At 42.1% G+C, this 26,803-nt stretch overlaps 4 protein-coding genes across 4 annotated transcripts; 1 reads left to right on the top strand and 3 right to left on the bottom strand.

Moving 5' to 3' along the window:
- Positions 1–2,527: 2,527 nt before the first annotated feature.
- On the bottom strand, positions 2,528–6,045 carry LOC131110470 (transmembrane protein 182-like). Its single transcript, XM_058063637.1, has 5 exons — positions 5,838–6,045; positions 4,879–4,996; positions 4,035–4,133; positions 3,766–3,903; positions 2,528–3,452 (listed from the first exon to the last, which is right to left on the bottom strand). The coding sequence occupies exons 1-5, from the start codon at positions 5,997–5,999 to the stop codon at positions 3,232–3,234; spliced, it is 738 nt and encodes a 245-aa protein (XP_057919620.1). The 5' UTR covers positions 6,000–6,045; the 3' UTR covers positions 2,528–3,231.
- A 1,762-nt stretch (positions 6,046–7,807) lies between these two features.
- On the bottom strand, positions 7,808–8,790 carry si:dkey-237j10.2 (uncharacterized protein LOC568721 homolog). The gene is made up of 2 exons (XM_058063953.1): positions 8,549–8,790; positions 7,808–8,484 (listed from the first exon to the last, which is right to left on the bottom strand). The coding sequence occupies exons 1-2, from the start codon at positions 8,670–8,672 to the stop codon at positions 7,808–7,810; spliced, it is 801 nt and encodes a 266-aa protein (XP_057919936.1). The 5' UTR covers positions 8,673–8,790.
- A 1,372-nt stretch (positions 8,791–10,162) lies between these two features.
- sh3bgrl (SH3 domain binding glutamate-rich protein like) lies at positions 10,163–17,446 on the bottom strand. The gene is made up of 4 exons (XM_058063862.1): positions 17,239–17,446; positions 11,904–12,089; positions 11,180–11,260; positions 10,163–10,884 (listed from the first exon to the last, which is right to left on the bottom strand). Exons 1-4 carry the CDS (start codon positions 17,281–17,283, stop codon positions 10,849–10,851), a joined length of 348 nt encoding a protein of 115 aa, XP_057919845.1. The 5' UTR covers positions 17,284–17,446; the 3' UTR covers positions 10,163–10,848.
- Positions 17,447–18,189: 743 nt separating this feature from the next.
- LOC131110610 (non-histone chromosomal protein HMG-14A-like) lies at positions 18,190–21,876 on the top strand. Its single transcript, XM_058063863.1, has 6 exons — positions 18,190–18,332; positions 19,254–19,277; positions 19,413–19,442; positions 20,026–20,073; positions 20,138–20,257; positions 20,353–21,876. The coding sequence occupies exons 1-6, from the start codon at positions 18,318–18,320 to the stop codon at positions 20,395–20,397; spliced, it is 282 nt and encodes a 93-aa protein (XP_057919846.1). The 5' UTR covers positions 18,190–18,317; the 3' UTR covers positions 20,398–21,876.
- The last annotated feature ends 4,927 nt before the right edge of the window (positions 21,877–26,803 follow it).

The raw sequence follows: 26,803 nt of genomic DNA, 5'->3' as shown, positions 1-26,803 counted from the left end.
GATTATCAGTGAAAATAAACACATAAACATGTACAAATTGTGCTTATTCTGCCAAAAAAAAACATATATATTGACCAAAATTTGGCAAATTTGCGGGCCTGAGAATGCTGAATTCATTTAAAAAGTTCCATATCTGCACTTATTTATATACTTTCTCAGTTCATGTTTTTAGAATACTATTTATTATGTTAGATGTCACCAATTTTCACCAATAAAATAATAACCAATAATTTTGCACTTTCAATTTTAACACTTTCTTGTCTCACTTCCAGCCATGAAGTCCTGTGTGTTTTTACCAAAAGCACATTGCTTTTACTCTGATATGTACAGTTCCATATTACCCCCCCACATTTAAAAACACTTATAAACTGACACCCTCCTCTGTTAGGTCCACGTTGTTACTGCGTCCCTCTTGCTATCATCGCCTGTGTGTAAGCGAGCCCGTCTTTGGGAGGTTAATTGAAGGCAGGAGCTGTGACTGTCTCAGGCATAATCTGTCTGCCTTTACATTTGTGTGTCTGTTTGTGTGTGTGTGTATGTGTGTGCGTGTGTGTGTGTGTTGAGAGGGATATCGTTCATAAGTCCACTCTTGTTATTTACACAAAACTGCAAAAAGAAATGCACACAGGAACTCTCCTTTATCCCTCCACCTGCTCCCTCTCTACCTTTAAACCCTCAATACGGATTAGCAGTGAGTGTGTGTGTATGTGTGTGTGTGTGTATGTGTGTGAGGAAGGAGGTGGGTCCGTTCCTGGGGATTTGGGATGTACAAAAGAAACAAAAAAAGCAAGAGTGATGCCATAAGGCTTGCTTTTCTCATATCAGCACTTATCAGGGCAGTCATTTTTGACAGGAGAAAAGCCTTTATCTGTGAGAAACTGCGTCCGTGCTTTCACACACACACACACACACACACACACACACACACAGAAGTGTGTTTGCATCATTTCACAGGTCCTCTCTTTGCCTTTCCTCTACCCTTACCTGGAGGTAAATGTCAGCCAGGGCCTCCAATGGGGGGGTGACACCCCAACATGTAACTGTGTTAACAGACTTATGTCCTCCCAACATGGGAATAACTAGCACACACACACACACACACACACACACACAAAGGCACACGCTCAGAGGGCTCACACACACAGAGCAGGTAATCGGCTCATGGTTAGGGGGTTAAAGCATGGAAGAAAAGTGCTCTCACCAAGTGTATCCCGTCTTTGACTGGATTAGAGCCCACTTGCGTTTCGAGGGACTTGTAGGGTTAATGTTCCTTTCCTTGTGTTTCACGACAGTCTGCATGCTTTTTTACTATGTGGGGAAATTTTTGACAAACTGTATTAATGTTAGTAAAGTACCAAAAAATGAATTACATAAAAAATAACATGATATAATGATTCCAATAATGTATCAAAGAAAACACATCTGACAAATGCAGTTTGTACAATAATCACAAATCCATAATCAGAGTTCAAAATCTTGATTGGTAATTCTTGCACGTGCATTTCATATTTTTTTTCTCTGAAATCCAACCATGCATGGGAAACTTGGCCTCTGAAGAGGAGATCTGCAGAGACCTCTGCTGGTTGTCTTTGGGAAATGAGTCATTTCACTTGGGACTGGGAGGCACTTAGGAGTATTTCTGTCTAAATAATGCTATCTGAGCACATATTATTAATAACTATATCTTCATGGCTTGATACACTCTTGTGATAACTTCTGAATATGTGTTTATTCTTTCTCTTTATAGTACATTGGATGGATGAAAGAGAAAAAAATATGAATATTTATTTATGCCCAGCGTTCATTTGACACCCTCTCCAGGTGGGATAACGGTACCCACAATACTGCTTACATGAAGGCATTAAAACCAAATCAAGTCTCATTCATCACACAGTAAGAGTTCCAAACATATTATGGTATGTTGGGTCCAACAGACAATAGTCAAACTTCAACTTACTTTAAGAAAACACTCACTCACACAGAATCTAAGGAAAAGGGGGTCATCAAGTCAAACCACTATCTCGCTCATGGTGGGATCAACCCAAAGTGCATCACGTATTATTTCACTACAAAAATGGTATATACGAAAAACAAGCAACTTGTGAGTCCATGTGGTGTACGAGTATTTAAAAACACAGGAAAAAAGAGGAAAAGGGGGATTTCACAGTGGGGGCCATTTAAGCTAGTACCGTTACTGTTATTAGTAGCATTATGACTATCATCATTATCAACTTCTTTTACCACCATTTTTATAGTTTTTTTTTGTTCATGTAAGGCATATACTGCAATTAAAATTTTCTAAACATGCCGGTCTTCTTACTGACAGTAAACAGTGTGATATTTCATATCATTATGTGATGTTCATTGGTAGTGGTTAATTTTATATGTTATTATGCTTAACTCATGCAAATGAGCAATTTAGATTAGCGAGGATGTTGGAAAATGTTTACCGGAGCAATAAATAGGGTTAGTCGGAGAGTCACTGCATCATAAACACTTTGACACACGGGTTGTTAAAAAGGGCAAGGGGAAAAAAAAGTACATTTAGCACTTGATTTTAATAGTGACTGATGTCAGTATAACAAACATTTATGTTCACACATTACATCAAAATGTATGAGGATGTGTAATGTAATGATTGGTAGGCAAAGTAAAAGTCGTAAAAAGGCATGGGAAGCAGTTGACTGGACCTCCAACATGCATCAGTTCTTCTCCCAAGCAACTGCACATCCATCCCTCTCCAGTTAAATAATTCCTGCTTCCACACTTTGATCCCGTGCCAAAGTCAGGACAGGAAGCACAGCTGCATTGCTTTGCTTTGTGTCTTTTATAACGCTGCATTCATGCAATGCATTAAACACTGCAGTGTTTGTTTTTTATCCACCAAAACTAAAACACGGACCTGTATTGAGAGTTTAATGTATTTTTTTAATGAAAACAGAGGCTATATTTCATACAAAGGATGATGTTGTTGTTCAACGTTCTGTCCATAGCTATAAATTTAGTGAATTTATTTATTATTTATTATTTTAATTTTAATCTCTGGTACTGCAGGAGCAGAATAGCTTCTGGTCCACCCTCAGTCCGCTCTGCAACATCGCCGTAGCACATCCTAAAATCAGGCCTCCAAAATCTTAAAGTAGTAAAATTACACAATTCCACCGCAGTAGGCAGTCATGCCTTTACACCGTCGTAAGTAAGTTGTGTCCTTTCCGATGCCAGATGGTCTCCTCACTTGTTGGCAAGCAGTGCTCGGCCCACAAGCATGAAGATCAACCCAGACACGAGCTCCAGGGGGACGCCGGCAGCAGCCACCATAAATGACAGACCATAGAGCACTGAAACCTGGGCATCAGAACATGTCTCCCCTCTTTCTTGCAGGATGTAACTCTTCACATCCACCACCTCCATCCACAGCACGAAGAGCAGCAGAACGAAGAGGAACAAGCATGCTGTGGAGAACCACATTACTGTGTTAAAACCCTTCCTATTCTTACTATTACCATGGTAGCACTGTTTACACCAACTGTGGTGATATCAACAGCTATTGAGGGAGTTATGTGCTAATGGGTGTGCAGGGTGTGTTTGTCATGTGACATCCATGAACAGCTGACTGCAACACACTACAAATACGCCACAAAATGTACTATGTCTTGAATCTTAAACCAGAAACTGGGTTCACCTTGAGTAAAACTAGCACTCCTCACCGCGCATTAATGAGGAATCACTGCATTTGCCTACAGCCACAATGACTTCTTCACATACCAGCAATGATGAAGAAGACTCCTCCCAGCTTGTAGAGTTTATGGCTTATAAAGGGAACCCCACAGACCAAGAGGAAACTCCCAGCCAAGGCCGAGACCAATGCGAGGATTATGAACACTGTCCAGAAACCTCGAAACACTAAAAGAAATACAAACAGCGATCATTATTATCCGGCCCGTACAGGCAATGTGTAAGCTAGCGTGTCCTACTGGAAATATATGCTTTAGTAAGTCATCTTTTGTGCAAACATTGGCTTAAAGGTGCACCACCTGCCGTAGCGTCATAGATGGGATGAGGCACACGGCCAACTGCAACTGGAAGTGGGAAGAGATATCCATGGACACACACCTTGGATTTTGGTTGGTTGGCTGCAAGTGAAAAAAAAAACACTGTAGATTCTCATAAGTGATGATTAAAATGTACTTTTGTGGTATTCTTAAGTTATTACAAAAAAAATTGAAATTACAATCAAATATCAACAGCTGTGACTTTTTAAAATTGTACACTTTTTATGATATTGATATTGTATACAGTAATTATTGCATTTTTACTAGTTAAAGCTACAGTCCCACTGTGGAAGCCATATTAATGCATTCAATCCCAGCCATTTTTCAGTACCCAAATATTGACACAAATATTATTTTCTTTTGTGACAGCTCAAATATAACAACTACACCAACATAAACAGCAGAAAAAGGGGTTGTTTACATTGAAATAACAATTTCTTTACAAATAAATCATCAACTATTTGCATTTTTTTTTCTGCAAGGTTCACGCTCTCTCACTTCCTCCTTTTGAATTTTTTTCTGTCCACAGGATCTCTGTCGAGCTTTCATCAAATGCACTTCTGCCCCCTAGTGGCAGTTTTGATGGCTTAAAATTGCTCTGAACTGAAATCCTTTAGTGGGGAGTTGTGTCATCACCTCTTAAAAGATATATAAATGTTCTTTACGTCTTTGGTATTGAATGAATTGTAGATATCTTTAAGGTTACTAATTTTAATTTAATATTTGCTTTACTTATTGGTTATTTAATTTATTTATTTTTATGTATATGTTTTCTTACCCCAAAACAAAACAATATTAGGCTGGTTTGAAAAGTCTTTCTACATACTGAAGAGCGTTGCTAGCACTGCATCTGTAGCAGGCTCCACTTGGAACACACAGCGCCAGAAAAATCCTTCGTGGTGGAGGGTGCGAGACGCAGGAGAGACGGTGACTGCTTTCACAAACTGACGAAGAATAAAAAGAAACAGGCTGACATCAGTTGTCAAAAAAAGAAATCTCTGCCAGTCAACACATGGCTGTGCTGCTGCTTGCTCAGAGGCCCCACGGCACTAGGAGCTACAGTACTTGGAACATGCCAAGACATCCAATGTGGTTGTGATCGGGAGGTTTGTGCAGCTTGCAAAGTGAACCTATGAAACATGCATGCTTATACTTTCCACTGGCTTTTCAAAAAAACATGATCAATGACACATTGCAACTTTAATAGTTAGCCCCATTCTTACATTTTTCTGCATGAAAACGTTTGGATACCACTGCTCTTATGTAATTAGAACATCAGCATCAACATCATCAGATCATCAGCACATCTCATGGCGGCATATGACTATTATACATTCCCAACTTTCCAACAGCTGCATTCCTGGAAGCTTTGAGTATGTAAACACAACTAAAGAAACAATTGAGGACAATATTGACTGATGGTGATGACAATGGCGATTGTCCCTTGGATAATTTGTTGAATACACTCAAAATAGTCCATTTAATATTACATAAAATATTATTTATTGACTACAATGTATTGTAATCTTTGTCTAAATGGTCTATAAATAACATCAATATGGAAAGGGAATGTTTCACTGGAAAATATGATTTGCATTTTTTTAATGCTAAAATTATTACAAGACATAAAGTGCCACACTACAGTGGCAGATAATCTCAATAAAAAATGTCATGGCTAAATCATTCCAGTGTATAAATTGGGGGTGAAAACAAACACTGCTCAAACTATTTCAACTTCAACCAATGGTGACATTAACAAACTGTCTTTTTGAATAAATGTCTTACCTCGGTCCCGTTGGCATCTTTATCTACTATTGTTGGCCATACGTAAGATCCACAGTTGTCACTAGCCACCAACCAGTAGTCTGTCCCAAATGCCAAGAAGAAACACAGCGTCCCCAGTGCCCCAAATACCCCCCCGGCCAAGGCTGCTGCTCCCACCCTCATAGCTCCAGGCCAATGTCCTCTTCACAAGTACAGTATCTTCTCTACAGACACCTCGTCGTTCGTTGTTCGCTTGGCAGCCCTCTGCCCAACCCTAAACGAAACTCTCTGCGGGCCACTCCCGTGGCATGTCGGGGGGGAAAGAAGCTCCAGTAACTAAAGAGGGCAGGTGGGGAGGGCAGCTACAGTTATTTTAGGAAACATGTGTGTCCTCGTCAAATTACCCTTGGTGTGCCACGCATGTGTAAAGGCAACAAGGGCTGGTTGTGTGCCTTTAGAAGGAGGATGACAACCACGCAAGCATCTGGGACCGTAAAGTATTTGTTATGATGATGTTAGTCTTGGAAGGGCACGTTGGAAATGAATTAGACTGAAGACGTAAATGAGCCACAAATCTCCCCAACAAGGCAAGGACACTTTGACAGAAGGTTGGACTCATTCCTTGTAACAGTTTATTGTTTTGTATCCTTGTCGTGAGTTTTCCTTCAGAAGGAAGCTCGAGAACATGTGTTTTATATGCGATACAGAGCAGGAATTCGGTCATTAAATCAGTATGTATGAAAATCCTTATCAGGACATATTTTTATGTGTGCCTTGGTCAAGGTCATCAGCATCAGTTGTGTTTTGTACCTATACCAAGAACGTGATATGACCAGTGATGTGAAGCTCTGACTCTGACAAACAGAAACTGACAAGTGCGATGAGCCAACTCAGTGTGCACAGTGTTTCATTTTTTTTAATTTCCATTTGTACAAAAGGTGAGTGTGTAATTTTTTTCCTGCTGATGAAATCTGTTACAGTTATCTATCACCTGAATCATGAATCATCCAAACTCAAGGATCTGGTCCAAAAATGGGTTACAGGTCAACTGTCATAATATAATGCGGTCAACTGTGTTTCATCATATGCATATATTTCATTCATTCATTGATATTGTACCGCTTATCCTCCTCCGTCAGTGTCATAGATGAACTGGAGTCCATCCCAGCTGACTTCTGGTGAGAGGTGGGGGGACAGCAGATGCAAACACCACACACAGAGAGGTCTGAGCCAGTGTGGAAGTCTAAAATGTGATATTTGTTGCCATCTACTGGAGAGCCCTAGATTCAAACTACAATTGCCTCAAGAAGTACTTGATGATCCCTTTATACAGCACACCAGCACATATAATTACATATTATAAATAATAAGAATAATGTATAATTATGTTTTAACCTTAAGAGGTTCATATCATTGCATTTTAGCATTTTGGTGTATGAGCCATTTTATATTTTATAGACTTCTTGTTCCTGAAAATCATAACCATCTGTGGGTGGAAATTTGGGTCTTCTTCCAGGCTTTGGCAAAATGCTCACACATCCAAATACTTACAATTCTCCTTCTTTGCTCTTCAGCGAGTCCCTTACACTCCCTGTATCTATTTTTTTTTTTACTTCAGTTTGTCACTTTCACAGTTTGCTTTCTTACCCAAGTCAACACTAGGTGTCAGTAGTGACGGGGGGGATATATTCGGATGTAGTACATAAATCTACCAGCAGGTGTCATGTGCGCAAATGCCATCCATCCATTTTCTATCCAGCTTGTCCTCAGGCTTCAATCAATGTTTCACTTTTACAGTGTTGAGTCCTTTTGTTGTTGTTGTTCTTCTTCTTCCTCTTCTTCTTCTCATTTTAAGTGTCAAAAAGTGCACTATGTACATGTACAGTACTTGTAATATCTATGTTAAGCTAGTTAACAGTACATCTTCTGGTTTAATACATTCCAAAATAAATCATGCATTTCAAAATAATTGAAAAAAATGTCTGTTTTTTTTATTGTGGATGAACATCCTCAGAAATGCGCAGCACTGGAGTGCTAAAGTTGGATGAGAAAGGGGCTAAGTTCAGGTTGCTCAGGCAATGCAACTTCTTCCCACGTTCTCCTGGTGCCTCTTCCAGATTGGACTCCAGTGAGTCGGAGCCCTGTTGGTGCTCACTGGGCTGCAGAGGAGGCACCAGGCCGTGCAGGAGGCTGTTCCCCAGGTGTGAGTGACATCGAGCCAAGTTGTCCGTCAGGTGCTGTAGGTATACCTCGTCCAGCTGTTTTTCCAGAAGTCCATTCAGCAGTGAGTTGGACATGGGCTCCAACTGAGAGGCAGGCACGCCCATGCTGGTGTTTGCATCACCACCACCCATGACCAGATAGCCCTGGTCTGACACTGATGGAATAGACATGGAAAGCAGCTGCTTTTGCTCTGCACGCTCTGACCGGGTCAAATCAGTGAAAAGATCTTGCTGAAGGGTGCTTGCTCTTAAAGTGTTGCGGGAGATGAGGCCCGAATCAACGACCTGGAGGTCGGGATAATGATCTAGGAGACTGCAGGGGCCCGAGCAGAGTGTCATGTCAGTTTCAGGTGTATGAACAGATGAACACCCAGGGATAGAGAGGCCTGAAGCTTCTTCTCTCACGCCATGAAAATGTCTGAGCTCCCGCTCCTGCTGGTCTGCATCTAAAGTGATACAATAAACCGTTTCCACTTTGTAGTCACTAAGTTATATATTTTTGCTTCCTACCTGTTTGTTGAATATGAGTCTGTGTCGTCACCAAACTTGTCTCTAATGTGTGTCCCATGGAATCAGAAGCACCATTTTTTTCCTCCTGGTAACACAGCAGTCGGAGAAAGCTTTCGCCCAACATGACACACAATGAATCTTCTCGTTTTTAGCGTCGCTTGAATGCCTTCTGCTTGATGTTATAAGACAAAAGCGCCGACGGTAATGGTAATGTGACGGCGGATGTATGAGATCTGCTGGCCTCTGTCACTTCTCCAACTGTGAAGTGGCCCCTTCCACCCCCTCAGCCTACTTCCTTTATTGAAAATGTAAGCGAAAATAAGAAAAGAGAAGATGACGACTAATTCACAGTGTGTACTTCAAAAACACATTTGTGTGGGACAAAAATGAAAACATTTGACTTGAACTTTAATGTGACTCCTAATCACATTTGTACACATTCATTATTCTACAATTGTTATTTTTTCAATGGCTATTTCACTATTGTGTTACATGTAATTCATTAAATCTGGAGAATGTCATTTTGGTGTATTTTTATTCATCCGCAAATAATGAAGTAAAAGAGTAGAATGAAGTAGAATCATGTCAACTGCCATATTTTCCCCTCCTATTTTAATACCTCCTTTACTAGATGTGCAGAATTATTAGGGTAGCTAAGATGATACTACCGCTCATTTACTGATAACATTAAAACGTTCCGATAATTGTTTTTAAAAAAGCTCCAATGAGACGACATTACACGTACTGTGCTGTAGGTGGTTTAGCATGTATAAATCAAGCGCTCCTTTCATACGACCTGTCCTAACTACCCCGAGCTCACTTGTAAACAAACATTGCCTTAGTAATGTGGAGTCTGGCTTCAACATATCAAACCTTACCAACCACCTGAAACCCCAGCATCATTACGACGGGGCTTGTTCCTATCGTATCAGCATTTGAAAAGTGCTTTGCCAGAGACACCTTTTGGCAGAAGCGGTGTGATGTTGTGGGGCAACATCTCCGTCATCTCCAAAACAAGGCTTGTCATCACTGGGCGCAATATCAATGCAGAGATGCATCACAATGAGATTCTGCAACCTGCAGTGGCAATCCCGTATGTCCACAGTCTGGGGCGGACAATTTGGGAGTAAAAGTATGGAGTGGCCTGCCAACTGTCCTGACCTCAATCCAAGTGAACATTTGGACATGCTGTTCATGCTAAAAGCGGCCAATTCAACCATGTTGGCTGACTTTTGATGATTCCGGGTTGAGGAGTGGAATGCCATCCCACAGCAGTGTGTGTGTGTGTGAGGCTATACTGGTGCTAATTTCGATGCAGGTAAAATGTACAGCATACAATACGCCCACAATTTTCACATTTTTATGTACGTTTTATGCTTTGTAATTTAGCACTTTGTTTGACTATTTTATACTTTAAAATAATGTTTATTATGCGTGGGGATGTATTGAGGGGAAAGTTCTGGAGCCGAATCTAACAATTACAATTTTTATTGCAAGATAGCAGGAGGGCTGCTAACTCCAAATTGTTAGTATTGTTTGTTTAATCCATTAAAATCCAACTCAATGTATAATTTTCCCACATTGAACCCCGGAGTGAAAGACTACAAAGACACATTTCATCTTTTTTATTTTATTTTAGGAAAGACAACTAACCCTTCCCTTTAAGACTTTTTAAGGTTTTATACCAACACAATATAAAACAGGAGGCTTACATAACAAAACATCAAAAAACAACAAAGTCACATCTGTTGCTAACTTGTCTCGTTGTTAAACGGAAATCTTCGAGTAGAAAAAGGCTGCTTTTAAAACAGCATAAGACAGCTTCAATGAAGAGCGCGTGAAAACTTTTTTTGGAGCTCTGACAGAAAGTGATGCTGTTTTGGCAATAACAAGAGCAGAAAAGTACATTTTTATGTATTTAGTAAGATTTCTGATTGTTCGACTGGACAGTCGTATACATTTTTATTGATATGGAAGTGGACTACATGGTGAGCTCATTGCACACTAGGATAACCCGAGGGAACTTTTTACACAATTTATGATTGTGTATCAATTTATGCCAAATATTTGATTGACATGTTACTGGACCAATAGGCTAGCAGGCTGAGGCTAACATGAGGAAGCTCTGAACTGTCTTGATAACCAGGATCTTCCGCTTTTTGTCTCTGCACCTCTCGACACTGACAAGGCACAGCTGACAAAAGAATATTAAAATCGTGAAACCTAAGATTTAAAATTGTTTTTTTTGTTTTTATTCCAGGTTAGGCTAGGTCCGGATGAAAAACACAAAAGGTGAAAAGCTACTGCTGTGCTTTCTTCAGCAGAGCCTCGGCTTCCTGCGGAGAGACAAAAACAGCAAGAAAAGGACACATTGTGAGATATTAGAACAGAGATTATGTATAAATAATATGCCCTGATACATTAAAGAGGAAACCCCTTCTGTGTTTCTATGGCAACCGGCACACCTTCCTGTATTTCTGAACAAGACAGAAGGGAGGCGCAAGTGTGCGGCAAACACAGACTCCAGTGTGAGTAGCACAAAATGTTTTTTATTGGTGGCAATGTGGTCTGCCGATGCAAGTGTATTTCCAAGAAATGTGTAGTATTTGTAATGAGTTACTACAACTTTACCTTTGATCCTGGGGGAGCAGTCAGGCCTAGAAATGCATACACAGCATTGTCTTCTCTGGCATCAAAGAAGGCCTCGTAGTTCTGCGGGGCACAGAGAAGGAAAAAAAAACTTCAGAGATGCCAGATGAATCACACACACACCGACTCTACTGGCTCTGGACGAGTGCCTGAAGGCGACAATATGAGCACTAAATACCTAATGGATAGATTGAACTTGACGGCAAAGCCTCATCTATGAGGATGCAACATTCAGCAACTTCCAATGAGGCGCTATGCAGGAGCTCCTGCTATATTCTATTTAATACAATATGACTTTGTGACAAAGTGTAGTCTGTGGGCCATTTACGGCCCTTTGCTGTTTTTTATTGGCCTGCAGCACATGCTGAAAATATAACTTAAATAAAACAGAGGGAGGCTGATATCATTGCAGCGCCTTTGTAGCCATAACCAATGAAATTCTTTGCATTCCTGTATTACATTGTTGTATTACTGTACTGTGTGCGTGACCTCTGAGTTAACTTAGGTAAAATAAACTTAGACCACAGTCTAGAAGTGGAACTCATTCATAACCTTATGGTTTGCAGTGGTGTAACTGCACTGCTCTTACATGGCTTAATATGGATGCATTTCTTGGGTGCCGTCGCATTCACACTTTCACAAACACACAAAGTGAAAGATGATAAAATGGTGTTGATAAAATTCACAGCAGCCATGTGTGCCTCACCCCGCAATATTTGCTCTCATTAAATATCTGTGGTGGTAGCGGGTTCCCCGTGGCTGGCCGCGACTCCTCCGGAACATGCTCTCGCATCCACTTCCGATTGGCCTCGTTGGCGGCGATGTCACACTCGTCAAACTCAATCTTATTGGCTGCCAGGAAGCCCATCACGTCCTGCTGTTGCTTTTTAATCTACGTGTGTGGGAGAGAAGGAGAGGAAGTTGTCAGTTATGTGTCAACAGCAAGGCAGTCGTTTGAGGAAACAGATGAGCCGAGCTTCACCCAACTGTTAATTTGTCTGCGGGGGAAAATTCCACACTTCCGTTTTGCTGTGACAAATCACAGATTAAAAATTACCACCTGCTTTTTTTGCCGTGAAGTAATAATGTAATGCAAGAATATTATCAACTATCATACATGTGTGTTTCCCAAAAAGACAGACTTCTTTTGCTTGGACTTATATTTACTCTCAGCAGCAGAAATATGGTATCTTGTTTAATATTTTTGAGGAAATGATTCAGTCAAGTGGTGTGGGAATATTAATAATGAGCAAGGTGAGCCCATCAGGATTACAAAGGAAAAAAAACGAAAAAACAAACAAACAAACAAACAAAGTACTATCTTATATCATGTACCAAGAACCACGGAGTAGTCAAACAAATTGTAGAAGTTTGTGCTGTACTATTTGACATTTAAGTTGTTGTTTCATCCACTTTAATATTGAAATGTACAGAAAAAGATCTGGTGGAATACAGTAATTACACCCCAGAACCACCAGTGGTGGCAATCAATGAGTAACTGATACATCCATAAAAATTAGTATTTTTGACTCCTGCTAACTGACGATTTCAAACTGCATCGTAGCCCTGCCCCGTTCTACACGCGTGCGTTTGTGTGCATTGTCCAATAGGGCCTTGATGGGTGCGTGTTAGAGGGAGGATGGCCCTACAAGGCCAGACGGAAACAAGAGCTCCTCTGGGTCTCGAGAGGAGGTAACCAGTCAGACACGAGCCAAATATGGTCTTTTGCAAGTAGACACATACACACACACTTCCACCCTGAGCTGCATATGAACACACACCTGGTACACCAAACTAAGCCCACCTCATGATAAAACGTCAGGGTTGTAGGTATGATAATCATTTAGATAACGCCACGCCCCTCCCAGCCACATGGTGAGAAAATCTGCAGTGTAATTTGACACTTTGAATCATTTAAAGATAGGTGACATATGTGCACTCTTGGGGAGAACATGACAGATGGCACAAGTTGCTCGGCTTGGAACTGCTGAGTGGAACGCCTGAGCTCGCTCGTTCTTAAACACACACAGTCCTTTCTCCTCAGGAGGAATGTGCACACCCTCTCCTCATCCATGTCTTTTCTTGAATTTGACTTGCATTTGCTTTGTAACGAGGTTATAAATGGGTTAAACGTGAAGCTTTTGATGCACTGTAATAGTGTTAATATTGCGTCCATGCAAAATTAATTATAGTATGGCCATTTTGATATAAAGGAAACCAACAAAAAAGTTTGGGCTTGTGGATAAACAATTTATTAACTCTTAGCTATCTTTCAGGAAAGACTAAGCACAACCTCCTTCACTGATTCTACCCATACAAATACTACACTGCTGAATCTGATGTGATTTTTTGTTAAAATCCTTTTTTTATCTGCTCACTCACATTACCCAAAAAATGTGACTTGGGGAAGTGATGTGCATGCGTGAAAGCACAATGTCACATGCATTGCCGTGTGTTTACAGAAGTAAAGATTGCTGCAAATGATTAAGAAGAAAGAGGGGAAGAATTGTGGCTATGACAGTTGTGGAAAACTTGTTGAGACTTTTGTTCCGGGGAGCATGTTGGTGGATCACATACTTATGAGCAAAATTTGTGAATTGACCTGCAGTGTGAATGTAGCCTTAGTTTGCTATACTGCTTCATTTCCATAATCTGTGTTTCCCCTCGCAACATAGTCAAACAGCTTGTCTGTGCATGCAAATAACACTGAGACTGGCATCATGCAAAAACAGCCGACTCATTGTTTGCCTAGAAATGGATCAGGTGTTTCTAACACTCAGAGAATGAAAACTGCTGATGCAGGCCATTCCACACATACCACCATGTTTTTTTTGTTATAAATCCACCTACATCCAGATAGGGTGATTAGACAACGTCCATAAAAAAGTCAAATAAAAAATAACAGTGAGTAATTCAAAGTTGTAAACATGCATAAATGTGATCTTTCACCTCCACTGCTGCAACTTCAGTAACAATAGCTGATTGTTTGCAGAAGATTAGAAGACAAGTGAGCAGTAAAGAGGTAACAAGGAACGGAAACTTTGCAATGTGACCTTTGAGCCTCGCTTCATTGGCTGCCCCATCTTGGGAGAGATATCCTTTAAAATCTCCATATGGGTTGTTGTGAGTGTGCAATTTGAACTTTTAGAGCACATCCCTACAGACACACCATCCCTATCCAGAAGCTACACCATCTGAACACCTCCCTCCCCCAATTTGATCCACCTCACCCACAACTTACTCACCGGCAACACTGGGGTTCCACAGGGATGTATGTTGAGCCCATTCCTTTAATACTGGAATACAACGTGGGCGAGTACACAGTGCATCCTTGCAGCGTGCCGCTCATATACATCCGCTGAAACTACTTCTTGAGCAAGTCCGGTGTTTTTAATTAATTTTTTAATAACTCGGACTTCCGTAACTAGGAGGACCCCCTGTACCAATAAAACTGACTCAGTGTGAGCCAAAGAGATCAAAGAACCGATGCGTGATAATAATAAACAATAGATTTAAATATTAGACTATATCGGTGTCATCATTGCTATCATGTGGTGTTCGGTTATGTCAAGGAAGTGATATTAAATTCAGGCCTGATCAATCCCTAAAAAGGTCAGGCATTATCAGCAGTCAGACAAGGGAGGGGATTGAGGGGATTGATTAAATGAACTGCATCCAGCACAGGTTTGGATCAATATTCCGGAATGTAAACTGAGGCTTCAGTCAATCACAGTGAAACAAACAAGGCTACCTGTTTTTCAAACGTTATTCTCTATGTGAATGTGAGAAGGGAATAATAGTTTTCTGTTGAAACAAATAAAGTTTGTGCAGAAAAACGGAGGCTTGCTGGACGCTTGACAGCAACAGTATAGCCTCCACCCAAGCTTCAGCTCAGTCAGCATTACAAAAGAACACTCTTGGCTGAGTTCCCTCGTTGCAGCCTGAGGGGGGAAGCCTAAAACTGACCCATTACACAATGTCTGACCTACAAATGCTCAGAAGGAATACATAAGAACATACACAGACACAACAAAGGCACCGTATCCTCCGTTATCTCTGACTCTATTGTGGCAATAAGGAAAATTGCACAATTGTATGGCTCCAGTGTGTACCACGTAGTAAAGACATGCTGCAGGATGTGACCTAAAATCCATATGAACGTGTATGTTCTTGTGTTTGTCAACATGTTGACAATAATATAATGCTGCAGAAATACTTAGTTGTCATTTAATGCCACTCATCCTCACTTGGGGCAAGGGGGGATGCTGGAGACTATCCCCAAACCCACGTAATCACAGGGAGAACATGCAAACTCCACACAGAGATGCCCAACGGAGATTCAAACCCAGATATTCCAGATCCTGACTGTGTAGCTAACATGCTAACCACTAACCCACTGTAACCGTATGGCCTTGTCCTTCCATAAAGAGGAAAAGTCAGCACTTATGAAGAACTTATGACTTGTTTCTGATCTCTTTACATTGTACTGGTTTACCCAGCGTTGTGGCCCATGAATGAGGATCTGCTGCTGGACTGATAAAGTGCTGAATCCCAGTGCCGAATCCCCCTTATATTCATTTATTTGTGGTTACATAAAAGAAAATACAAATATAATGTAGCACTTTCTGCTCATGAATCATGACCAAATTGGCGATTACGTCATTATGCCTCCTCTGCAGATGCCTACCACCACAAATAGATTGTAGTCCTGTGGGGAAAGCTGGAATATTTATCATTAATCAGTACAATACCCTTCAACAATCTGACTCATGCAGACAAAGAATTTGAAGCGTCCCATTGGGCTCACTAAATACAGACTGGAACTGAAGAGCTCAACATATTTTGTCTGTTTCCGCACATTGGAATGCCATTTTTACTGCAATAAGCGGCAGCTTGGGCAATAATTGCCAGCCGTTCAGCAGCTTTTCAGCCATATACTGTGTGCTGGGAAGATTTCCTGTTGGGCGGTGAAAATGGCTAAGGTCTATTAAGGGGTAATGTGAGCTATACAGTAGAACCAAACCTGACTTGTGATGGCACACAATCGTTAAAACAGAAATTGTCTTGACCAGCTAAGTGAGTCTCTGAGTTGTTCTACTGGTGTATGGTTCTGTCCGTTTAGACCACTGCAGTCTTTGCCAATAAGTTCCTGTAAGAGCAATAATGCCACTTAGTGCTGCCTGGTTGAAAAGAGGCTCTGTGTGAGTGAGTGCTGAGTGAAAGCGTATCATACCAAAGGTGATGGAAACCCCATGACAAGGCGATTTTGGTTAAGTAAACTGAAAAGAATATAGCAATAATGACAGTGAATGGATGCTACTGTTGACATGCACTCAGGGAGCCCAAACTATGAGAAACAACTCAGAAAACATCATGCAGTGCAGTTCTAAACCACAAAACACTTAAGTACTGGATTGCTTTACCTAATGCTTTATGTAGGGGGTGGGCGAATCGATCCAATATCAAAAGCGAGTGTATTTACTTGGTATCTGATAGATATGAGAACATGCAGTATCACACACGCCTTTGCATCCAAGCGATGTTGACATGCTAAAAACAATGTGTCATTACTAACCCAGACCACCAAAAAACTGTTGTGCAGCTGTATGTCTATAAAATCCCAGGGGAATTGCATCACAATCATTCCTTTCCAGTCCAGAGAGAACTGGCACGTCTGGAACTAAACACTACAGATAATCCAAACCATCCCAAACTGGGAATTTGCAGCAATTTTTTAAAAAAGATTTTCTGTTTTCATGCTCGGTTCTAGAAACTTATCAGAAAACACAAAGACAAAAGCACACTTTACCAAGTTCCAATTGCTTCTTGCAACACAGCATAACAAAGTCAAAAAAAGGGGCAGACTTTATACAAAAGTCATGAGGAGGGGCCATGCAAGCAGATGCCAGACATTTTCATCCTGATGCACATCAGTTTAGTGAGTTCAATTCAAGTTCAGCTAACCTCAAATGTGCTCGTTAAGGAGAGGATGCTGCAAAAAGCCTCTTATCACAATAAAACTGCCATCTCTCATCCCTTACCGAAGTGGACCCAGAGGAGGACGCTATGTACACTTTGATCACCATGGTCGGTCCCCGATGGAGGCGCTTGCTTCTCTGGCTCCTTTTGCAAATGCTTCGCAGGACTGGATTGTGGCGTAAAAACGACAAAGTCCCCAGGTTTGATCCTGCGTCGCAGGCAGACTGTGCGTAAACACTCCTCCTCCGTGCACTGGATGGAGCTTTGCATTCCTCCTCCGCCTCTACCCGGCCTCCCCGCCCCTTCCAGCCCCTCTCTCCGGCTGTGAGCACACGCTTGCAGGAGACACGTACATGCAGAAGAAGGCATAATGAAGATGGCAAGGATGCTTGGGTGTATGTCTGCAGAAAACGTAGATGTTATTGTTGTTTTGACGGCACACGACATACAAATGCGTATGTTTCAGCAGCAAAAATGGCGAATGAATGTGACACAAGGCAAGATTAAGTGTCTTTGTGCAGCAGACAGCAGTGAGAGTGGAGGGCGGCCATGTTCAAGAGACGGACTCAGTGGGCCCCCTGCCGGCGTCTGGAGCAGACGACGCATGCCTTTCCACTCAAACGAATTTAGGAAACAAAAAAAATGTGTCAGCGAGGACAGTGGGCGCCATATTGGACCCGAACTAAAATACGGTTGACGGTAGAATTGCTCATTGTCGGTGGCTGCAGATGCAAGCTGGTTTATTTCGGGGGGGAGGAGGCGTGGGCACTAAGAGGGCTCAGTTATAGCAATATAGTGCACCCCCCTCTTACACAATCAGCACAGTCCTATGCAGTCAACATGTCCTCGAATCCTTTCATTCTTGCAGGCTTCCTCCCATCTCTCCCTGCAAGAAGAAGAAGCCATTCGCGCCGGCTCCAAAAATTCCAAGTGTTCCGCAGCCCCGAATGGAGCCACCTGAGTGGCTGACGCTGCTGTCCATCAAGCGTTTAGCCGCACCCCTCCCCCCATTCAACCACTCGCCTCGCTGTTTCAGTGTGTTTACTACACTGGCCAGCATAGGGGGAGACACTCGTCTTCACATGCACTGAGAACAACTGTTATTTAGTTGTATTTGCGTGAAAACCTCCAAGATCTCAACATGCCCAGGAGAAAGGTGAGTATTTCAATATAAACAAAGACACTTTGACGTTTACTGCGCGCGTGAATGCGATGCAAAGCCTTGCGAGACATTCCTAGGAGACATTACTTAATTATAACGGAATTTATGGCGCTCGGATATGGCTGGTAATTTTCCTCTATTCGTAAAAAAATAGCGGATTTTTTATGCGTTGGAATGAATATTTTCCGCTCATACGGTGCGAGCTGGCGCTGTTGGATTGGGGAGCTAGAAGTCTGTGTCTCCTCCATGCAGTTAAAGCACAAGCCAGCAGCAGCCATGCTTTGCAGCTCTTGTCCACCTTCGTCGGCGAGACACCGAGGACAAAACGGCTCGCTTATCGCCGTTCGCCTGCCAAACCGCTACAAAACACCATGAGAAAATACTAGAGTGGCTTTACTTTGCATTTTGGCCACAAAATCCAACATTCGCCGCCGCGTTTGAATAAAATTATATATTTTCTCTCTTTGTTCGTGGTCCCAAATGGCTGCGGTGGCACGGCTCTACCGCTGGGTGGCGCGTGTGAGTTTCGTGGAGGTCCCTCCCCCCTCCTCCCCGAGACTCCCGCGCCAGCTTTCAAATCTGAGCTGTATGCATTGAATGGGAGGCAGACATGGGGGAGTGAAGGGGGCAGACGAGGCCCAGGGCCCGCAAATGTGTCCCCAGAGGCCTGCAGGGCCGGACTCTCAGTGTCCCTCTCGGCGGCCCCGCTTTCCCGCCACATTTACAACACCCAAAGCTTTAAAATCTGCTTTTTATGCGACGGGTTGGTGATTTTCTATGATTTGAGAAAGTTTTTTCAGTGGGTTTGTTTTCAACCATATTACGCACAGAAGTCGTTTTAGAGTGATTTCCTGTGCTTATAAACAATTTTTATTTGGTATTTTGGTATCAATCTGTCACATTCTTGTTTTGCAGAGACAAGAAACAGAAGACGAGGAGGTAAGCGTGGAGCAGGTTTCGTACCGCTTTGCGGAGCATTTTTTTCAATAAAAACGCAATTCCCACCAGTTACTTGCATGCATTCCCCAAAAACGACAAAGCGAAACGATTCAAATAACATGTCATGTTTTTCAGCCCAAGAGGAGATCAGCTCGGTTATCGGCGGTAAGAAAACACAAATATGAAGAACTTTTTCACATTAGCTTCTATAACTAATTGACACGGCATAAACTAGGTTCAGTTTTTAATGCAATACGCTTTAATTCATGTAAATGTTGATTATTCATTCAATAATCTTATTGCAGGCATATTTTTGCATTATTAACCTTAAAAAGCTTTTAAAAGACACAGAGAAGATAAGTCTTAATATAAACTTAAAAAAACACCAACAGCAATGATTGAAATTCAGAAATATGTTCATATCTGCACATATTAGGCTGTTGTAACATGAACAATGGCGTACTACCTGTTAAATGTAGTTGCACATACATTAAAATTTGGGCCTACAGTACCAATGTAATACAATAATTGTGATAATTTTCACTGTAATATTATTATTTTAGAGGGCTTTACTGAAGGCACATGTTCAGTGCTGCACGTACACAGAAATATACACTTTTGGTGTACAATTACAATATAATTGCATATCTCTCAGTATTATAACTGACTTTATGACAGTCAGTTATGATATCAACTAACTCGTAGCCTCGTAACTTTGTGCCGTTTCTGATCCCGTCTTTGCCCACAGAAACCGGCCCCAGCTAAGGAGGAACCAAAGGTCAAGAAGGCAGCAAAGGTAAGCGAGACTCGCACGACCCGTAAGGTAAACAGCTCACGTCTTGTGATGTTGTCATATCCAGAAAGAAAAGGCTGTGAACGACAAAAAGGAGGACAAGAAGACCAAGAAGTCAAAGGAGAACGCCGAGGCAGAGGCCAATGAAGAAAACCACTCTGAGAACGGCGAGGCCAAGACCAACGAGGTGCCCGGCGACTCCAACTGTGGTCTTGAACAGAGTTCGAGTTAATGAAACGGTCAAGCGGTAACCTCGGTCTTTTGCTTTGTCTTTGTCCCCAGGTGGAGGAAGCCCCCGAGGAGACCAAGGAGGCCAAGTCAGAGTAGCACCACTGCCCCAGCGTCCCTCCCTCCCCAGCCCCAACACAGCTCCTCCCCTTGACGCTCCCCTCTCAAGTCTCTCACACGGTTTCCCTCCAAGGCGTATTGTTAACAGAGGAATATTTTTATCAATGATTTTATAAGTATCCGTACAGATTTTTAGCACAAAAAGCAAAGCTGATTATGGAGCACCTTGCAGATTTGCAGTGGTCATATCAAGTGTCTGCAAGCAAGAAAAACACACTAAAATCTTTTTTAAATGGCATTTCGTGATTGTTGAAGGCTTGTTTGGTGTAGAAAGTGTGTCCCCTGCCCCGCAACCACCCTCTGCTGGATTGGCTTTGTCGTGACTTGTGTAGTTGTGTGTTTTTCCCTTCACTTCCTCTGCAGATTTAGACCCTCCTCTCCAACAGTTCGGCCTCCTACCCATGTTTTATTAACGGTTCAGCCATGTTATAACGTGGCTGCTTCTTTTAGACCTTTTAATGTGCAGTGACTTCCCTTTTTGCTTGTGTCTCATGAGCTCGTTTTTTTTTGGTTCTCATTGAAAATGTGTTTTTTGAAAAGAATTGCGTGTTGTCCTTAAGAACGAGGAAGACGAACATGTGAAACATTCCTGGAACAGCAATGCCTCCGACCTGTCTCCTAGAAGACCCTGCATTATGAGAAAGAAGAGAAGAACACAGCTCCTGCTCCATCCATGCTGTCGTGTCAGCTTTTTTAAACACTGTTGGGTTTTTTTGTTTTTTTTTTGGAAAGCAATTTGAATTGGGAAATCTCACAAACGCAGGTGTCCGGTCCCGCTCTTATGTTCTGAAATTCTCTTAATAAAAACAAGTCCTGGGAATTTTCCTCAAATTGTTGCTTGTCTGGAGACTTTTTTAAAAAATCGTGCCATATCTCGCAAACGACTGAGGTTGGGAGAAACTCAGAATCCAAGATGGCCTCATCTTAAATGCATTAAAATGATGCATAATACAGGGCAACACATAAATAATGATTGAACTAACACAGCCATGTTCATGTTCTATGCATTTTTGATGAAGTCAAGTCTGACCTGATCAAGGTCATGCGTCTGGCTAAAATCCTCTTTGGAGGCCAAGCTTTCCAGTAACGCCATCTTCGCTTCATGTAACGTCCTGATGCCACTTTCATGTTTTAACGGCCCTTAAGGCTTCCCATGTTCACATTTAACTCGACGTGAACTCAAGCGTGTGTTCCATGACCCACATTCATTCACATGCATGCATTCTCAATTAAGTATCAGAGTATTTCCAAACATTTCCAGCCACACTTGTCCCACAGTCATCGATCTGTCTGCAAGTGGGTGTTGCTTGGCTAAGTGACTCTGGCTTACTGTTTTTATAATATGGTCCATGTTTACTAATGCCCTTCTCGAAAAATGGGGTATTTTTAAATGAGAGTGTGAATCATAGCTTTCTGTTTCTCATACTGCCGTGGCTGCAAATAAACATTACAACTAGCGATCATCGCTTTAGACTCCTATTGGTTTATTTTGTGCGTCAGACGCAATTTCTCTGGGACAGCATTGTCATGGCCGAGCACTGGGCTCCATTTTGTCGACATTGTGTCTCTGGAGAGGGCTTGTTTTTACAAGAGGCGGCCGCTAGATGGCGACATCGCCTCATTTCTCATGAGCTTAGAACACTACTGACCACGACTACTCATTTTTTTACATCATGAAATACTTCAATAATGTATTTAAATGTTTTATACTATACTTTATGCTTTTAATACTTATCCTAATAATAAAAACAAATTAAATGTCTCGTAAAATGTGAAAAAGAGTCCAAAAGTTTAATATTGTAAATGACTAGTTCACAGGCTAATCAGAAAATTAATTAACTCATTGATTTATTCGTCTGAACTGGACTACCTGCAATCAAATCATCTTTCAGAGATATTCCAATGCTTTGTACACCGGTTTCTGGACAAACATCCTGATAACTTATCCTCACCTTACCCTGCCCTGCTGGAAGTCATGCAGATTGGTAATGACATGTTTTAACTCATATTGGTATCACAGAAGTGGTAGGCTCTATTATCCACTTATACTTGTAAAACTATGATATAATAGTACATGTACACATTCCATTTGTTCATTGATTGCCTTTCATTATCATTGACTTGTGGTGAATACGTTTATACTTTGAACTACTTTGTTGTAATTGATAACTGCATCTCAGACCAAATGGCTATGACCTGTGGGATTCCCCAGGGTTCAATCTCGGGACCCCTTTTGTTCAATATGTACATGCTGCTTTTAGGCCAGCTAATACGCAGATACAATGTGTCCTACCACAACAATGCAGACGACACTAAGATCTACAGCAGGTGATGGTCTTGCAGATTTACTTTGTCACTCCATGAAACAGATCAGTGTCTGGATGCAAAACAACTTTCACCAGCTAAACTCAGACAAAACTTATATGTGGCCCACAGAAACAAAGCAAATGTGTTATTAGCCACCTTGAGACTTTTTCTCTACAACCCAATCATCAGGTTAGAAATCGAAAGGTAATAACACACTCAGACCTGAACTTAAACAACATTGCACGAATCACGGGAATGGTGTCTATGCCAGATTGAGAGAAACTAATCTATGCTTTTGTCTCCTGTAGGCTAGACTATTGTAACGGCCTCCTCACCAGGCTCTCTAAACGAGCTCGGGTTTGCATTAAAGCTTCCTGTTGCTCCGAGAATAGACTTTAAAGCAGCTCTGCTTGTGTGCAAGTCTTTTCATGGTCTTGCGCTGAAGTACATCTCTGACATGGCAGCGCCACAGGAAGCATCTCAGGCTCTGAGAAGCTCAGGGAGTGGTCTCCTGCGGGTGAATGAACGCCTATGTCAAGCTATGAGGCGGGTTTGACGGGGGAGGAGCCAGCTGGTGTATTGTACGGTGGCCCCACGAAGCAGCAGCATAGTCCAGGCTTTGTAAAACTGTCAAAAATATATAGTTTACTTTTATGGGCGCCTCAATTACTTGCGTTTATTTGCTATTTGTGGGTGGTCTCAGGCGGGAGCTGGGATTTAGTGTAATGTATACTGCAGAAAATCTCTTGTGGGTGCTAAAAAACCCTTTTCATCATCTGCCAGCATGGTCCTTCTCTATTACTCTCATATTCACCCAGACAGTTGGATGGAGAGATACTCATACAGAGGCTCTGTGCAATGCATTGAACATTGGCTCATTTTTGAAGTGGAGAGATGGGCTTCGATCGGACTGGGGTGCAAACTCTTTTTTGGTAAACACCTGCTTTCTTTTCTCCGCTTGTGCTTGTCATATTTCTCAGTTCCAAGACACGGATCGATCAGTCCGTTCACACTGTCTCCTGTGATCAGGCCTCTGGCTTGTTAATGGCTTGGCTGGTGAGACCACAGGCAGACACACACATTCACACCGTCTCCCCAGGCACTCTGGCATCAAAGAGCTCATTACTACATATTACTTTTTCCTGTGTGTGTGTTTTTTTAAACTTTAGATTCACTCACGTTTATCTGTGGGTGCTATTTCCTCTAAATAATCACAGGGCATATTTGGTGTCATCCTCCCACCGTGCACTTTCTAACTCTTTCAACAGTGACTAAATTAGCCTTCATATTCTCTTTTTAAACGTCTGCGTGTCCTACTCTGTCAACCCACGCATTTCCAGCCTCTCTATCCTCCCCACACCCACTGTGCACATAATTATGGTCATGGCTTTGCACACAGGAGGAGGGGGTGGGTGGGGGGTGTGACGGAGTTTGCACACACCTTTTTCTGCGTAAAGCATGAGGATGACCTTTCATGAGGAAGTGATTTAAATGATGTCCTGTCGTCACCAGGGACACCGGAGAGCGAGTGGGGATGAGCATCCACTGTGGAAACAACGTCACAATCGAGCACAAGCTGAGACAAACACACATAATAGCAAAGAGGACAATGCACACACACACACACACACACACACACACGCAGACAAGGAGCCATCAGGTGCAGGAGTCAAAATACCCTCCCTCCAGACAGAACCTTGTGGTGCTTGAAATGAACAGATGTTTATAGGCAAGGGTCCCTAATGTGCATCTCGAAGAGGGTTGCTGTCTGGTTGTCTTAAATTGTTTATGCTTAACTGTCTTGTTTATCTGCCAAGCTGGCTGCACTCGAATGGATGTAAAAAACTGAAAGAAAATAGAAACACAGGAGGAGGAGGAGGAGGAGGAAGGAAGAGAGAGATAGAGGAGGTGATGGATAGAGAGGGGGGGGGGGGCAAGAAAGAGTACCACAAGTGTTCAGGGGGAAAAGAAGCTGGATGCAAATGGGGATCTATTCTCTCTGCGCATGCAGGCAAGATGGAAATGAGTGGGAGTCTGTGACGTCAATCAGTGTAGACACAAACACTCACACACACACACACACACACACATAGACACACAGAAACTCCCCCTGTCATCCAGTCCCATGCTGAATGATTCCTCAATCCAAACAGCAGCAGTGCTCCACGTCACAAATGCAAACAGAGCCAACATCAAATGTAACACAAACATTTACACACAGTTTCATATTTCATGTTGTCAGACTCAGGGTGTGTGTGTGTGTGTTGTGTATGGCAGGTTTGATTTGATTCCACTGAGGGTGGCAGACCTGGGCTAACTTCATACTGTATTATGAGGATTATGCTACACTATACAGGTGCAGGTCAATAAAGCCATTCATTTCAGTAGTTCCATTAATGATGATTATAACTAAAAACCCAAATACAGTATCCCATAAATGTGAAAAATTGGCCAAAACTCTCCCAAAATCTCTTGGTGGCCTAATGCAGTGCTGTGGCCATCATGATACGCCTCCATCCCTCGCTGTCCTGCGCCAAGTCCATGCCAATCCACTCATTAATGTAGGAGGCCTGATCTGTCCTCGCTTCCGTTGACTTTGCCAGATATGACCAATTTCTCCAAATCCACCACTCGCTCTCAAGTCATGCAGCTTGCACCGCCTGATGGAGTCCTCATCTCATTAGCACCCAGATGTTTGTCCTGTGTCCCAGGTATCCTTAGAATCTGGAAAGCATCCACCCTGCTTTTGTTGTTTTTAGCATTGGCGATGGGTAAGATGTGATTCCTGCACTCCTTACCATCGCTAACCTCCTCCTGTGCCCTCACTGTTAATGCATGAACCCAAAACCACAAAAACGGTCCACCTCATCAATTACTTAGTCATCTAGCTCTAGCATGTTATCTGTTCTTATCCACCGCCGTAATCTTAGTCTTTAATGGAGTCATAGACATAATCACCATTTAACAGGAGCCCCATTTTTTCACTTTCCATCTTAACTCTCAGTTCCATATTGTAAACTAATCAGCAAATGGACTGCAGCAAATAAACTTCCCGAGCGTAGAACTGAACACAGTATTTCAATTCATTGATATGCACTGGTATAAATAAAAGCACGTTCACCATGTACAGAAATAAAATATTGTTGGGCTCCCTTTTGCAGTTTAATATAGTATACAGTAATAGTTTCCACTCTTTTGGGGACACTTTGTACAAGATCTTGACACGTGCTTTGGTGACTATTTTATTTCATTCATCCAGAAGAACATTTGTGATGTCAGAGGTCACTAATGCTGGACCTAAAAGAGGGCCTGCTGTGCTCACAATCTTTTCTTCCACAAAGATTGGAAGAAGCGAATTTCTACAACATGTGTAAAATGTTTAATGTGCGTGTGATATCGTTATTTTTGCCAATCAGGCAATAAGATGCACAAAAATGTCATACGTGGAGGCACTGCAGTACTCGCCTCATCCTGAATAGGTGTGGACATGCGTGAGCTGGAAGTTGCTTGTCACTGCCACTGTCATGTTGCCCAATGGGTTAGCCGGCTCTGAGTGTGTAGTTCAACGGTCTCTACATAACTTTCAAAAAATGAAAACGGCTGTAAGCTACTCATTTTTTGTCATATTTATTTTCATAGTTTTTTTTGAACATGAAGAAAATGTTGGTATCCCCACCTCACATTGTGTATTTCTTTTGAGTATTCTCACATTATTAACAAAAAACCTGAACGAAAAGCAGAATTGTGGTCGTGGGGCGCCCACGGGCACCTTGATGGTGACTCCTGGTGTAGTTATGTGTCTATGACTGGTGTGCATGTAACCCACTTCAGTCCCCTTAGTCAGTGAGGGTAGATTCAAGCTGATATGCGGTCTAGAAAATGCATGAATACTAATATTATGGGACAAAATAAACGTTGGTACTTTTATCCCTGGAGATACACCTGGTACATTTAATGCCATTACAAGGTGTTCTGAGAAAGGTTTCACTTCAGGCATCCATTTACAGAGTGTGTCTCAGAGACATCATTCATTCATGTCTGCAGAGTTGTAAGACACGGGTCACCTATCTGGAGGGAA

The sequence above is a fragment of the Doryrhamphus excisus genome, chromosome 23 (genome assembly GCF_030265055.1).
Source record: "Doryrhamphus excisus isolate RoL2022-K1 chromosome 23, RoL_Dexc_1.0, whole genome shotgun sequence".
In the NCBI taxonomy this organism is placed as follows: domain Eukaryota; kingdom Metazoa; phylum Chordata; class Actinopteri; order Syngnathiformes; family Syngnathidae; genus Doryrhamphus; species Doryrhamphus excisus.
Note: the sequence above shows the minus strand (reverse complement) of the source record. Positions and strands in the feature narration are given on the sequence as shown.

What these genes read in the sequence shown, in the direction of transcription:
- LOC131110610 (XM_058063863.1), top strand. An exon ending in GATCAGCTCGGTTATCGGCG is followed by an intron (nt 19,443 to 20,025) that starts GTAAGAAAACAC and finishes CTTTGCCCACAG; the next exon opens with AAACCGGCCCCAGCTAAGGA. An exon ending in AGGTCAAGAAGGCAGCAAAG is followed by an intron (nt 20,074 to 20,137) that starts GTAAGCGAGACT and finishes TGTCATATCCAG; the next exon opens with AAAGAAAAGGCTGTGAACGA.
- si:dkey-237j10.2 (XM_058063953.1), bottom strand. Translation starts at nt 8,672, where the DNA reads ATGTTGGGCGAAAGCTTTCTCCGACTGCTGTGTTACCAGGAGGAAAAA. An exon ending in GACTCATATTCAACAAACAG is followed by an intron (nt 8,485 to 8,548) that starts GTAGGAAGCAAA and finishes GTATCACTTTAG; the next exon opens with ATGCAGACCAGCAGGAGCGG.
- sh3bgrl (XM_058063862.1), bottom strand. Translation starts at nt 17,283, where the DNA reads ATGGTGATCAAAGTGTACATAGCGTCCTCCTCTGGGTCCACTTCG. An exon ending in CCTCCTCTGGGTCCACTTCG is followed by an intron (nt 12,090 to 17,238) that starts GTAAGGGATGAG and finishes CCACACACGTAG; the next exon opens with ATTAAAAAGCAACAGCAGGA. An exon ending in ATGAGAGCAAATATTGCGGG is followed by an intron (nt 11,261 to 11,903) that starts GTGAGGCACACA and finishes TGTGCCCCGCAG; the next exon opens with AACTACGAGGCCTTCTTTGA.
- LOC131110470 (XM_058063637.1), bottom strand. Translation starts at nt 5,999, where the DNA reads ATGAGGGTGGGAGCAGCAGCCTTGGCCGGGGGGGTATTTGGGGCACTG. An exon ending in AAGATGCCAACGGGACCGAG is followed by an intron (nt 4,997 to 5,837) that starts GTAAGACATTTA and finishes ATTCTTCGTCAG; the next exon opens with TTTGTGAAAGCAGTCACCGT. An exon ending in CATCTATGACGCTACGGCAG is followed by an intron (nt 3,904 to 4,034) that starts GTGGTGCACCTT and finishes TATTTCTTTTAG; the next exon opens with TGTTTCGAGGTTTCTGGACA.